Raw genomic sequence first — 15153 nt, forward strand, 5'->3', positions numbered from 1 at the left:
TTTTCTCTATGGACTTTGGTCTGAGCTAAAATCATTGATTTTCTCTATGGACTTTGGTCTGTGAGCTAAAAATCTCTGGTTTTCTCTATGGACTTTGGTCTGAGCTAAAATCTCTGGTTTTCTCTATGGACTTTGGTGTGGAAAAAAAGAGAGGAAATGACTCCTTCTTATCAAAGTCCATCTCTGTGTCTTGCTGTGTTTTGTGTGTGAGGTGAATCTGAGCTGTTGTGAGAACAGAGACAAAGAGCCTTTTGTCAGCGATTTTGTTAGTGACTCCATGAGAAAACCTGAGTGTGTTTAACAAGAGCATCAGTGTCCAAGTGTCCAATCTGAAACACACGCTCGCTGTCCAAAGCGAGAGTCCAAAATAGGTACCGTTTGACTTAGAAGCTTTGAACAAAGTAGCCTTACCAGAAGTTTTTAAAATAAATTAAGCAAAATAAGTTCATATTTACCCCCCACCCTCCCCCCCCAAAAAAGCAACAGTCTAAATAAATCAACAGATGAGGCTAAAAGTAAACATACCAAAAATGAATGACGTTAGCTGGAAGTGGGTTAAAATACCAAGCGTTAGCATCACACAGGCTAAAATAAAAAAAAACAAAGGCTAAAGTTGCACAGGAGTTAAACTACTGTAACATTATCTTAATATATTAATGTTATTATTATTATTATACATTATGAATAATATAATAACACAAATGGTGATAGTTTGATGCCATAATTTATGTCTTTTTTTCTGTTGGCTGCTCTTAGCTAACGCCTTAGAGCTAACTTGAATACATTGTAAGTTATTGTAAATGATTTTTGTCGCTTTTAGCTTTTTTTAGGCTATCCTTTAAGTTTATATTTTGCAAATTATGAGCTATTCTTTTACCATTTGACAAATTCCAATTCCATTTAACGTTTCTGTTTCGTAACTTGTATATATATTTTGTGGTCTGGAGTGTATTTGCCGTGTAAAAAACATTGGTTTTCTGTCCCTGGAACAGTAGGGGATTTAACAGAAGGTCCTGGAGTGGGTATTTGTCGTGGGCTGGCTACGTGGGGTGGACACATGATCAGGGTGACCCATTTCCTCTCCTTTGAGTTTCACTGTAACCCGACGACGAGGAGGTGAAAGACAGGGAGGCTCAGTGTCAAGGCAGAGAAAACAGCTCTTTGTCTCCCGATGAAGAGGAGAAAGAGGAGGAAGAGGAGGAGGCCAGGGATCATGGGAGGAGGACAGACCCGGCTGCAGGCAGGAAACCTGAGATACGCACAGACAGTGAACCGTGCACGTACAGAAACGCAGCGCTGTTTATTATTACACATGACATCAGAGCCTGTTATAAATGTGGTTGAAATAAATAAACTGCTGTTGTTTTTTTTATTTTTTTATGTTTGGAAAAAATAAATATTTAAGATTTAAGATTTTCCTTCTGTGTTTTCTTCGCATTCTCGTCGCCGCTGTTGTCTTCAGGTGCGTTTCCTGGAGCAGCAGAACAAGATGTTGGAGACCAAGCTGGATCTCCTGCAGGGTCACGCCATCAGTCGCTCCAACGTGGAGCCGCTCTTCGAGGCCTACATGGCAGGACTGAGGCGACAGATGGACCTGGTCAACAACGACAAGACCAAGCTGGACGGAGAGCTGAGGAACATGCAGGGCCTGGTGGAGGACTACAAGCATAAGTGAGTGTCAGGAGGGTGGAGGTTAGAGAGGGGCGGCCAGGGGGGGGAGGGGGGGGCGGCGGGCAGGAGGGGGCGCCGTTCTGCTACCGCTACCGCTGAGCAGAGAGAGGAACCTGGATTCAAACGTCCTCATTGTTCCTCTCACCTCAGGTACGAGGATGAGATCAACAAGAGGAACAACCTGGAGAATGACTTTGTCATCCTGAAAAAGGTCCACACACACACACACACACACACACACACACACTCTGTAACACACGCCGTGACAGGTGTGGTCAGAAAGATGAGCCTTTGTTTTGTCAATCTCTGAAAAGTCACACGGGAAATCTTCATCAGTTTGTCCCTGAAACTAAATTTGGAACGATTATAATTTGAATATAATTCAATATACTGTAATTATAATTATAATATAATTTAATCCGTTTCAACGTTTGTTCGATTTTTTCCTCGTGTCTCCTGATGACACAACAAATTGTTTTTTGTTATTGTACAAAATAATTAATTTTATTAATTATAAATATTAATAATAATTAATAATAATTATTAATTATATTATTATAATTATATTATATTTATTAATTAATTAATTAATTAATTAATTAATTAATAATTATTATATTATAATATATATAAAAATAATTCAATCATTTATTATTTTATTATATAATTATTATTAATAATAATAATTATCAATAATTTATTACGTATAATTATTTTCAATAATTAACAATACACGAGGATTGGTAAGAATCTGCCGAGTCGACACGTAATCATCCTGGGGGGAACAGTACGATATATTGCGTTATACTACGATACTATACTAACGATATATATTTTTAAAGGAATTCAGTTGTAGAGAAACTGTCAGCATAGTGTGTAACCGTGTGTATTTGTGTCCAGGACGTGGACTCGGCCTATCTGGTCAAGGCTGACCTCGAGGACAAAGTGGGAGCCCTGACCGATGAGATCAACTTCCTGCGTAACATCTACGACGAGGCAAATTCCTAACTTTTTTTTTTTTCTTTGAACGTAACATACGTAGCATTTGTCTGGCGTTAGATTCTGAGTCGAGGAGTTTTAACGGTCTAATAGTCTGAGAGGGTTTTTCTGTGCTCCGTGCTCTCCTCCTGTGCGAGCAGGAGCTGAGGGAGCTGCAGGCCAGCATCAAGGACACGTCCGTGGTGGTTCAGATGGACAACAGCCGAAGCCTCAACATGGAGGCCATCGTGGCTGAAGTTAAAGCCCAGTACGAGGACATCGCCGCCAGGAGCAGGGAGGAGGCGGAGGCCTGGTACAAGAGCAAGGTGGGTAACCGGGGCCGGGGAGCGATGACTCCTCAAGTCTGCACGTCATTTGAAGGAGGAGCCATGCTTCTTCACAGACTCCACCCACTTTTGTCTCCACGCACTGCTCTGTTTAAAGTGAAAACTGGGACAAAGTCTCAGGCCAAACGTTCTTCTTTTTTTTGACGGCAATTGTGGTCAAACTCAAATTCACAGTGGACCAAAATTTAAAAACTGGGACAAAGTCTCAGGCCAAACTTCATGTTTTTTCCTTCTCCCCAGATATGTTATGTAGAATTTTTCCATATGGAAAGTTTTGCGTAAACATTGAATCTGGATCAACCAAAGCTTAATATTATAAACACATGAGAAATTCAATTTGAAATAAAATACACATCAGTCGTATTTATTTCTTATTATGTCTCCTTATAATAATAATAATAATAAATGTTATTTAAAAAGCACCTTTCAGGACACTCAAGGACACTTTACATCAAATAATAAAACAGATAATAATTTAAAAACAGGGCATAGAAACATGTTTAAAATCAGTGATGAACATTATAAACAACATTACAGTTCCTTTTTAATATAAATCTTTTTTTCACAAGCCAACAAAAAAAACAAAAAAAAAAGTATGTGCTATAACGTAGCGTATACATCGCTTATACTACAAATCCTGCCAGTATATAAAGCCTACATACTGGCGGGCCAACTCTAGTACACATTTGATATGATCTCACGGGCCAAATATAACTACACTGCGGGCCAGATTTGGGCCCCGGGCCTGAGTTTGACACTTGTGCTATAGATGACTGGATCATTAAATCAAGGATTGGACGTTTGCGAAGGACAGAAACAGCAGATTTTTTGCAGCTCTCCAGCAGACCAATCAGTGGCTCCCGTCATTTCACTGACAGTGAACCACACCCCCTAGTGAGGTCTGACGGTGTCCGTTTACTCTGGAGGCTCAGGTTCTGATCAGAGAGTGAAAGCTGATCCAGATCTGGTCCTCCTGCCAAACCCAAGACAAAGAGGAGACATAAGGGAGAGGGGGGAGAGTGATGGACCCATCAAACTTCTTTGTGTGATGTCACATTCCTCTGCATCATCAAAACCTCTTTTATTGAAACTACAAACTCACAGTTTCCTGTTGTTTCTGCCAACGAACCACCGGCTGGACACTTTACCCACAGGGGTTTTGGGTTAAACCTGTGTGTGTATGTGTGTGTTTATGGGTGTGTCTCCCACCGGCTGGACACTTTACCCACAGGGTTTTTTGGGTTAAACCTGTGTGTGTGTGTGTGTCTGCAGTTTGACCAGATGTCAGTTCAGGCCAGTCAGTTCGGAGACGAGCTGCGACTGGTTAAAGGGGAAGTGGCCGAAGTCAATCGACTCATCGGTCGGCTGCAGAGTGAGATCGAGGCCATCAAAGCACAGGTGACTTTAACTTCACGCCGTTATTTTAGGCTCTGAGCCACTTCACAGGACTGGATTCAAATGAGACACCGCAAGAGTTTACAATGTGTACTTAGCACCACCTACAGGCAAGGGAAGCGGCGCAATGTGCTAAATATAGACAGGTACATTCAGATCAATAATCAATGTAATTTTCTTTTTTCGACGTAAGTGTTGAAATGTCAGTCTTTCTGATTGGATGCAGAACAGTTTTGTGTTTTTTTTTTGTTTAGGGATAAAACAGATTTTTAAATTATTTTTTTTTAATTCAGTTCCCGTCCCTAAAAACTGAGTCCATGTTCTTGTCCTGCTGCAGCGTTCAGGTCTGGAGAACCAGCTGGCTGAGGCTGAAGAACGTGGAGAGTTAGCCGTGAAGGAGGCCAAGACTAGAACCAGAGACCTGGAGGACGCTCTGCAGAGAGCTAAGCAGGACATGGCCCGGCAGCTGAGAGAGTACCAGGTCCGTGAATCTAGAATCTGCTCTGGGACCAGGTTCAGACACTGCACCAGAACTGGTCCAGAAGCCCTCCATTACCACTAATCTGTTTCTCCTCAATCCTCTACAGGATCTGATGAACCTGAAACTGGCTCTTGACATAGAGATCGCCACCTACAGGAAGCTGCTGGAAGGAGAGGAGGACAGGTTAGGACTTTAGGCTTTTTCACTTTAATTACTAGATTACCTTTATTTATGTCTTCATTGTTTATTTGCACTTTTCTTTTGGTTCTTTTTTTTTTTTTAGCATCTGCTAAGCTAACTATTAACTGTTAGTAACCCTGCCTCTGTTTGTTTCTCTCAGACTGGGACAACAGTCCATCCTTAGCATTCACACAATGTCCAGCTACAGTGAGTTACACACTCTCACCACACACACACACACACGTTGGCACTAAAGAAACACACTTTAAAATAAATGGAAATTCGTTTTTAAAGGGTCATTGCCAAATATCAATGGTTTTTAAATGTGAACTTAGCAAATATAAGTTAATCAAAATGCAGGCTTCACCTTTAACTGTAACATTTTTTAAAAAAAAAACTTTTTTCCCACCTATGGTTCTTCCAGGCACCAAAAATACCAACGGTTACCACAATACTGTTGGAGGCAGTGGATCTCCTGCTCCCAAGTTGCTGATAAAAACGACTGAGACCAGAGATAACAGCAGATACAGCACTCACTGAGGAGACAAATGATGAGCATCTTTAATCTGCTCAAGTGGATTGAATTAATTAAATTGACAGAGAGTGACGTCATTCTTAAGATAAAATCACTAGTATTCGCTGTGATGCATGTTGATGTGTTAAGCTTACTGTGCTCTAGGGGGTTGATTGTTCTTCCTTAAATAAGTCAGCTTAAATGTGTTCATTATTGTTGTATGTCTCTGGTTCTTTCTGGTACAACCTCTGCTGTCTCACGATCATTTCTGTCTCATTTAATTTCTCCTTATTTTAATCTGTGGTGACAGAGTAAGAAAATATATTGTTAATGTAGTGTGACAAATGTTTCTTGGATAAGCTGTGCTTTGTCAGTGGTTTGTTAGTTTGAGGTTTTACACAGGTTTTCAAACAAATCTTAGAAATGTATTTTAATTACTTGAATCTGCAGGTGGTGATATCCTACTTTTGAAAGTCATCTGTACTGATTTTGCTTTGACACAATAAAATTGATAAAATCTGAAATCGTTTTCATTTTTGAGTAGAAACTCTGACCCTTACTTAAAATATACAACTCGATCAGTACTTTTAATTATATTATTACTAGGAAAGTGGAAAGTGAACTATTTGTCATTGTGACACAGCACACCACTGCACACAACGAAATGTAACCTGCTTTTTACCCATCATTAAGGTAAACAGGGTGCAGCTTTGAGCCCAGGGAGTGGTGTGTGAGATGTACCATGCTCAGAGCACCTCAGTGGTAACTTGGCAGCTTATAATTATTATTATTATTATTATTATTATTGGATTTATTGGTATTATTATTATCATCATCATTATTATAGTCGATAATAATAAATCGTTCTGTTTTCTTTTTCTGCATGATGATTGGTCAACTATGTAACATGACTCTCCTCTCATTGGTTTGCGGGGCTGGAGTTTTCCCGCCACTGTGGTGCACTGTGGGTAGACACCGAGCGGAAGTGCTGCGGCAGTGAAGCAGGAAGTTAATGGTGTTGTTTATTTTCAGGGTAAACAAATTACTTAATAAACGGGTGAAAGGGCGATAGTGAAGCTGAGTGGCTGCAGCAGGGATGCGGGGAGAAGAGTCGCCGGACCCGGAGATTGGAGGCAGGATGGAGGAGAGCGCTGTTCGGAGGAGTCTGGAGGCGCTGTGTCAGGAGCTAAACATGGACGAACAGACCGCCTCCGCCGCCATGGATAACTTCAATACCATCTGGAATACGTACACTCTGGAGGTGAGTGCAGAGAGGAAGTGGGGGAGGAGGAGCAGAAGGAGGTTTCTGTTCACTGACTACCACTTTAAGCCGTTGACCTGCTTACTGCTACAACAACAGTTAAAGGGAGGGTAGACGCGTCGGAGTTAGGAAAACTTCCTCACAAATTATCACAATTATACGACTTTATTCTAATTTTTCTCACAAATGACAGTGTAAATATGAAACGCACACCCCACCCCTAAGTGACAAATCCTATCTCGTTTAAACTTGCCAGACGTTGACATCATTTATAGCTTTATATAACGTAGAGAGTTTGGATCATTAGTTAATTTTAACTATTAATGTGCTCTTCTTCAAATACTCCCTTTGGTTTATTATGACAGTGCTGAATAGTCCTAACAAATTGCTTTGCCGCAATGTACACAAATGAACACGAAGTGAAAGGACAGGAATAACAGTTTTAAATTTGAATAATAGTCTGTTGTGGTATTCTGATACAGTCTCTATGATAATACAAAGTAGCCATGCAATGCTGAGCAATGAAACGATGTGTGGGGCTAGTGCTAGCATCTTCCACCTATTGCCTAACTTCAGAGATAATAGTTTATTCATGTAAAAAAAAATTAATTAGACATTTGTGGTGTTGGAGGTGTAGAAGTTTGAGGGCTAAATGGTTGAAAAATACATATTCTCCATGCTCACATGTCATCTACAAAACTGTTATGATTTGTGTAAAATTCTGTTTCCAGACAGACTGATCAACTGTCAATGTTTTTGGACCACATACTTCTAGTCTCTTTTGGTTTGCTTTTTAGTTTTCTTCTGGCTGGTGTGTATTTTCTGTTCACTTTCTGTGAGTGCTCTTTGTTGTTGTTCAGGGTGCGATGGTTTCTTTAAATGTACTCCAGACACAGTTGTTGTTCTTCTTGTCGTTGTTCAGGGTGATGTGGTCCATTGGTTGGCTTGTGCCCTTTACTCAGCCTGCAGAAAAGGATCCGTCCCTACTGTGGGTAAAGGTGTGATGGAGGGAAACTGTGTGTCTCTGACCAGAATTCTTCGATCGTCCAAACTCAGGTCAGTGCTGTCTTTGAGAAATATCAAAGTCCAAACTCAGGTCAGTGCTGTCTTTGACAGAACCATAAAGAAATATCTCTATTGCTGTTTTTAAATTTTTACCGCTATGTTCTGTTTCCAGTCTCATCCAGTTCTTTTCTAAGATGAGGAAATGGTCCGACATGTCCAACCTCTCACAGCACTTTCGTCTCCGCATGGATCAGCTGGAACGGAACTTCGAGGTTTCCACAGTGATCTTCCGTAAATTTGAGCCCATCTTCATGCACATGTTTCAAAACCCACAAGGCGGAGATCCGCCGAGACAACCACGCAGCAGGAAACACAGGTGGGACACAGACATGGCAACGACAACACAACAAGATGACAATGCACGAAACCCTGATGTGTACAATACTCATCATTAGTCTTCATCTCATCTCTGTCAAACAGACTTTCACATCAATAAGCTGAAGTTTAAGCTAAGCTTCTCACTCTCACCAGAAAAAAGTTAATGGAGAAAGTCAGGGATTTGAGCTCACAGGGACACAGGATCTCCCTTCTTTTGGTCAGTTTGTGACACTGAAATAAACTAGGCAATAGATTTTAATTAGTGTCGTCACAAAAACGCATTTAAACCGATACAGCTGCTATGTCTCTTTGGTCTAAAAACACTTTTCTCTATGAGGTTTGGTTTGGAATAATTCACAAACTTCAGTTTCCTTTCTTTTTTTTTAAACTCTTTTTCATACCGTCCTGTGATATTGTCTTAGAGAATTCTCATGTGTTTCCCACAGACGTCTGCCGTGTCACATCAGTGATGTGTTCAAGTTCTGCTGGACACTCTTTATCAACACCAAAGGTAACAGGAGCCACACGTTTCAGATGATGTCACGACGTCTGACCCTCGGCTAAATATCTGTTTGTGTGTGTGCGCGAGCAGGAAACTTCAGTATGATCGGTGACGATCTGGTCAACTCGTACCACCTGCTGCTGTGCTGTTTGGACCTGGTGTATGGAAACGCTCTCCTCTGCACCAATAGGAAGGAACTCATTAACCCCACCTTTAAAGGTTAACACACACACATTGTGTTTTACTTCCTTCACTAAGGGCTGTTAGTTTCAGAATAATTAGACCCTACACCTGAGTGACAGCAGATGTTTTCAGGTCTCCCTGCTGCGTACCGCTCTGAAGGCAGGCTTCCGGTAGATGGAGCTCCTCCCTGTGTCTTGGAGAGATTGTGTGAACTTCATGATGGTCTGGTGGTGGAGGCCAAAGGCATCAAGCAGCACTACTTCAGACCCTACATCCAGAAGCTCTTTAATAGACAGGTTCTCAGAAACAGCACCGTCAACCGTTTATAAACTTAAGAACTGAACTGAACTGAGACTGTCAAAGTTGAAAGGCCGTCCTTCAAAAGTAGCCTCGAACTTGTCTCGTCTGTTTTTTCCTGAACTAGATCCTGAGAGGAAACGGAGAACTTTTAACAGAACTGTTGGATCCCCAGAACTTTAACGACAACAAGTGAGCATAAACATCCTTACTTACACACACAGACACACACGTCTATTTTTATCAGGGCAGAGTAAGCTTGTTTATTACACCGCTACTAAAGAGGTACTGCGGTACCAAAGTATTTAAAATAGTACTATTTTTTTTAACGAAGCAATGAGCGAGGACAGCAGGGAGAGAGAGAGAGAGAGAGAGGATGGGACGGGAGGGAGAGGAATAGAGAGCGGGAGATCAGGTACCATCGGAAATGTGAGAATCTGACTGAAACAGTGTTTGGAGCAGGGCTGTTTTGACAGGATTAAAAAAGCTGTTGTGATGCTTAAACCTTATCAATGCATGTTGCAGAACTTTCTTTAGGACACTATAAGGAACCGATTTAATAAGCAGAAAAATGATATGTCACTTTTAACAAACAGCAATAGCAACGTGTTTTTTCCAAAATAGCCTGCGACTTACTGTATATTCCAGTGTACTTAAATTCTGAATTAAAATTTAAGCCTCTATTTTGGATTCATATATATTTGTACATCCCAGTCCGGAGGAGTCGGTGTCTAACGAGGCAAGAACTCCAACACATGTAATCGCAGTGTGTCAAAAAGTATCAAAAAGTACCGAAAAGTATTGAAACACACATTGGTACTCGTACCAAAATGCTGGTACTGTGACAACACTAGTGCACAGTTGACCTTAAATATTCATAATCCTTAAATGTGGCAGCCTGTGGCCCCGGGTAGAGCTTGAGATCAGATGGCTGATGGTTTAAATCCCATGACCAGCAGGCTCCTGTTTCACCGATGGGTTAAGTGCAGAGGACACATTGGAGTGTGTTTATCTTCTTCTTTTACGCAGTCTCATGTCTTCTTAACTCTGGGCTCCGTCCTACCTTTCATGTATTTGTCCTAGTTTTCTCTTCTTCTGTTGATCTTTGTTGAGTGATGTCAGCAGCAGCAGCAGCACATGTATGAAGGACATTGTCAAAGCTCTGGTCTGGGGGTCTCTGTCCCCTGCAGTAAGTCCGTCAACAGAGAGTACGAGGAGTACGTGCTGACGGTGGGGGACTTTGACGAGAGGGTGTTCCTGGGAGCAGACGCTGCGGAGACCGCACCGCCCAGGACGAGCGTCCAGGAGCAGGCATCCAACCGACTGCAACAGCAGGTGGAGAAGGTTTGAAGAGGAACACACACACACCCACACACTCACTGTTCTGAGTACACTCATACCTGTGTATTCAATCACATCTCTCTTTCTCTCTCCTCAGTCTTCGGTGTCTCTCGCTCCATCCACTCCTCTTACAGGACGGTTCTACCTGAAGGAGAAAGACCTCCTGGTGACTCCGGTCTCCTCGGCCACCCAGAGCGTCAGTCGTCTTCAGAGCATGGTGACGGGTCTGAGGACTGCCCCCAGTGATCACCTCGTCCAGATCTTCAGGTGGGCGTTCTCTTTGTCTTTGAGTTCTGTCCAAACAGTCCTGTTGACCTAGACTGTGTGTCATTGTCATGTTCTTGTCTCGTCTGAAGGTCCTGCTCCAGAGACCCCACAGAGACTGTCCTGACCAGAGTCAAGACCCTGGGACAGACTTTTAAAGAGCATTACACCAAGGACTCTGAGGACTCACCTGCATCTCACATAGGTACAACACACACACAGAGCTGGTAACACATGGAACTTTGCTGAATCCCACACGGTCACGGTCTTCTTTCAGACTTTGCAGAGAGTCGTCTGAAACTGGCCCAGATCCTGTACTACAAGGTCCTGGAGAACGTCCTAGTCCAAGAGAACAAACGTCTGCAGGGAAAGGACATGAGCGTGAGTGTGAAATGTTGAAGCGTAAACATATAAAACGTTAGCCAATAAAGAGAAAAAACTCACACTCTGTGTGTGTTTGTGCGTGCGTGTGCGTGCGCAGATGTTGTTGGAGCAGGACATCTTCCACTGCTCCCTGATGGCCTGTTGTCTGGAGGTGGTCCTCTTCTCCTACAGCTCCCAGAGAACGTTCCCCTGGATCATCAGCGTCTTCCGACTGTCTCCCTTTTACTTCTTCAAGGTTCTTTAACCATTACCTTCACTCTTCCCCCATTAAGGCTCTGAAGAACACTTCATGCAATGTCCCTGGTGTGTGTGTGCGTGCGTGTGTGTGGTTTTAGGTGATCGAGGTGTTTATCCGCTCAGAAGAAGGTCTATCCAGAGACATGGTCAAACATCTGAACTCCATTGAGGAGCAGGTTCTGGAGAGCCGAGCCTGGACGTCAGAGTCGGCCGTGTGGAGCGCCCTGCAGGCCGCCGGGAATAAAGCTCCTACGATTGAAGAGGTGTGACAGCAGGGGGCACTCACACACTACTCCTCCTCCTCCACTACTAGTTTTAAGGAGACAGCCTCCTCCTCCTCCACTACTAGTTTTAAGTCATCAAATGTCTCTACTTATTCGTGTCTCTGTTTTTTTCTCCAGGTGAATTTTCCCTCCAGCCTCGACTCTGGGTATAATTCAGGCTCAGGCTCTGGTTCTGGTTCTACAAGTGCGTCTCAGTCCCACCTTCCTCTTGTGGCTCTCTCTCCTATCATCCACCCGAGAATCAAAGAGTTCAGGTCAGCTGTGAGCAGCACTCGTAAAGGTGAGTCCAGGTACAGTTGCTACTTTTTTTTTTTAATGGACCCAGAACCACGGGCTCGGTTCTGACAGGTCGACCTATTGTTTTTACGTTTTTACATAACGAAATGAGTGAAATAAATCTGGGTCGAAGTGGTTAAAGCGCAGCTCACTCTTTGTTCCAGATGTTCCTCCTTCGCCACTGTCCGTCCATGACAGGTACAGTTCTCCGGCGGCAGGCAGTGCCAAACGTCGCCTGTTTGAAGACGACCCCCCGATCCAGAACCCAGTCCTGAGTTCGGTGTCATCTCCAGGCAAACGCCTGACCTTTGGCCCTAGCAGCAGCACCACTACTCTGAAGATTGGAGGACAGGCGTCTCAGACCACCGTTCTCAGTATCCCCTTGCAGAGTAGGGGTCTCTCACACACACACAGAAGCCAGTGTAGCATTGATAGCTGAAGATGATCTCGAAGAACTAGGAAAGATTTGATTTTTTTTTTTTCTTACAAAACAACACTTCAGGTGTGAACAACGAGAGGACTTTCACGCTGATCCCAGTCCAGCCATGTGACTCTTCTGGAAACGTCGCTACTCAGTTTTTACTCACTACCTCCCCAAGTCGACCCACTGTCCCCACCACGACTGTCGCTGATCAACATACAGGAAGTGGACGTCCTCGTCGCACTGGTTCCCTGGCTCTCTTCTTCAGAAAGGTAGGAGCTGAAAAAGAATAATGAATAAGATTCAAGGTCTAACTGGATTGGAGGGTGAAATGAAGACTCCTGTCTTCCAGGTCTACCACCTGGCCAGCGTCCGTCTCAGGGACTTGTGCCTGAAGTTGGACATCTCCTCAGAGCTGCGGGGTAAGATCTGGACGTGTTTTGAACACTCTCTGGTCCACTGCACAGACCTGATGAAGGACCGACACCTGGACCAGATGCTGCTGTGCAGCATTTACATCATTTCCAAGGTGAGGACGCAAAGGTCATCAGGGTCATGAAAGGGTCGGCGTAGAAAACCGACAACCTTCACATCTTTGTTGTGCCGGCAGATCACCAAGGAGACTCACACCTTCCAGGACATCATGAAGTGTTACCGCAGCCAACCACAGGCCTGCAGCCACGTAAGGAGGACCTCGTGTCTTTGTCCTAAACGTTCAAATCTGTAGGAGGGACAAAACCTGACCTGATTAAATGAACCCGTGACCGAGCAGAACCTCCGTTTGTGGTTCCGCAGGTTTATCGCAGCGTGTTGCTGCGTCACAAGGAGAACAGAGATCAGGCAAGTGACGAGAACATGGAGGTGGATCCAGTTTCTGGAGGAGAGTGTAAGACCATGCACTAACACACACACACACACACACCAACCAAGTTCCCGTTCACATTACTACGAACTAAGACCAAAAACACATCATTGGTTCTGTATGCGTTTGTTCAGCTGCAGAGAAAACCAGTCAAGTCTTGGGAGCCGCTGAGTCCAGCCAATCGGGAGAAGAGGAGCGCGGCGATCTCATCGAGTTCTACAACAGCATCTTTGTGCTGAAGATGAAAAGTTTCGCTCTACGCTACGCCACCAGCGACCAGCGGGTACGGGCCTAAGACTTGGACTCTCGTCTAAAAGAAAAGTTCCGAAACAGAAACTTTGTTCTTCGTGCTGTTCCTGAGCGTCTGCTTCTTTCTCCAGGGCGATGCGCCACCTTTGTCCCCGTTCCCCTCTGTCCGGGCTCAGCCCCTGTCTCCGAGACGAGTCTCTCAGAGACACTCAATTTACGTGTCCCCGCACAAGAATTCTTCAGGGAACCTCACACCAAACTCCTTCACCTACAGGATCAACAACAGTCCATCCAAGGTGAGGGCAGGTTTACGGGTTTTAAAATGTAAGTGGACAAGTCTTAAACTGAGTCTGTCTGTCTGTCTGTCTGTCTGCAGGAGTTTTCGGACATCAACCGTATGATCAGGCAGGGCTGTGTTAGCAGAAAGCGAGCCTTCACCATGGACGCAGATGTGACCATGTCATCAACAACCTGCGACTCGCCCAGTAAGAGAGCGTGTCCAGAAAATGGCAGCAGCCAAGATGTGCTGCTCAAGAGGCTTCAGGACGTCGTCTCCGAGAGACAGGGCAGATAAAAAAAAAGAAAAGAAAATCATGCGTGTGTTTGTTTGGACGTCTCTGAACGTGAATCCAAGTCCATAGAGAAATTTTTATCTCAGAGACTCATCAGGCCTCAGTTGAACCAGCAGCTGCTGCTGCTGCTGCAGCTCCACTTATTTGGTTTTTTTTTTTTTGCGAGTACAAGACTCGCATCTTTTACTAACTTCACGACTTTCTTTTAAAATATTTTTAACAAAGTATTTGTTCTCCATACTCCGTGGTTACTTGTCAAATACTTCAACATTTAACCTAAATGTTGATCATTTTTTTCGCTTTCCGCAACAGTGTTGGTCAAAAATCTTTTCGGAGACGAAATTCACATTTTTCCACATACAGGTGGAATTTTTTGTCGTTTTTAATCAAAGTTTTTTTTTTGAAGTTAAAAAAAAACAAAAACATTGTGTGTTTTTTCAAATAGTTGAACTAGTTTGACAGGTGGAGTGTACATAAGGTAAAAGTATAGTGACGTCTTTGTGTAAGTGTAGCATCTACACTGTATTTGAAGATTATTGAAGCCTGATAATCATTCCTTCATCGAAACAGCACAGCTGTTGATTCTCAGACTTTTAAACTTTTTATCTGTTTTATTTTATTTTTTTTTTACAAATGCTTCAAAGTTTTGTGAAAGAAAAAATAAAACTTTTAACTTTGGTTCCAGGTTCATTTCTTCGCTTCGAGTCGGAGCTGAAGGCCAGGTTCACTACAGTACGTAATCCAGGTTGATCAAGTCTACATCAAGTCCTGGTCCATTGAGTATTTGTCAAAATCTAATCCAGATTATCTGGGATGATATCTTGATTCTTCAGCCTTGTGGTTCAATTTAGACTACATTAGATCCTGGTCTCCAAGTCCACTTCTATTCTGGTCTTTTCTGGGTGTTTGTGTTAGTATCTACTTTCACGTCCTTGGTGTTCTGTCCTAAATATTAAATGATGGCATTCGAGTCCAGTGGAGCCTCAGGGCGAGGTCCTCGATCTTTGGAATGTTAGACGCCAACAGCAGGGGGCGTTCTGAGCGCAGATACGCTGCTTCTGGATGCTTTGC

General features: G+C 43.3%; 2 protein-coding genes across 3 annotated transcripts; both read left to right on the forward strand.

Annotated features, from left to right (window-relative positions):
* The first annotated feature begins 1397 nt into the window (after positions 1-1397).
* LOC103386788 (intermediate filament protein ON3-like) lies at positions 1398-6428 on the forward strand. The gene is made up of 9 exons (XM_008321199.2): positions 1398-1671; positions 1822-1882; positions 2572-2667; positions 2811-2975; positions 4269-4394; positions 4729-4872; positions 4979-5055; positions 5213-5259; positions 5477-6428. The coding sequence occupies exons 1-9, from the start codon at positions 1490-1492 to the stop codon at positions 5590-5592; spliced, it is 1014 nt and encodes a 337-aa protein (XP_008319421.1). The 5' UTR covers positions 1398-1489; the 3' UTR covers positions 5593-6428.
* Positions 6429-6537: 109 nt separating this feature from the next.
* Positions 6538-14101, forward strand: rbl1 (retinoblastoma-like 1 (p107)). 2 transcript variants are annotated; one of them, XM_008321198.3, is made up of 22 exons: positions 6538-6827; positions 7750-7883; positions 8005-8208; positions 8657-8721; positions 8803-8931; positions 9028-9191; positions 9320-9384; positions 10383-10536; positions 10631-10800; positions 10890-11002; positions 11075-11178; positions 11279-11416; positions 11517-11681; positions 11820-11982; positions 12143-12367; positions 12481-12671; positions 12752-12928; positions 13010-13081; positions 13195-13285; positions 13396-13544; positions 13642-13806; positions 13887-14101. In XM_008321198.3, exons 1-22 carry the CDS (start codon positions 6663-6665, stop codon positions 14082-14084), a joined length of 3201 nt encoding a protein of 1066 aa, XP_008319420.1. In that variant the 5' UTR covers positions 6538-6662; the 3' UTR covers positions 14085-14101. The 2 variants fall into 2 exon arrangements, with proteins under 2 accessions (XP_008319420.1, XP_024915749.1); XM_025059981.1 differs by lacking the exons at positions 6538-6827; positions 7750-7883; positions 8005-8208 and adding an exon at positions 8231-8427.
* Positions 14102-15153: the final 1052 nt, after the last annotated feature.

Source organism: Cynoglossus semilaevis, chromosome 11 (assembly GCF_000523025.1).
Source record: "Cynoglossus semilaevis isolate Cse_v1.0 chromosome 11, Cse_v1.0, whole genome shotgun sequence".
Classification (NCBI taxonomy): domain Eukaryota; kingdom Metazoa; phylum Chordata; class Actinopteri; order Pleuronectiformes; family Cynoglossidae; genus Cynoglossus; species Cynoglossus semilaevis.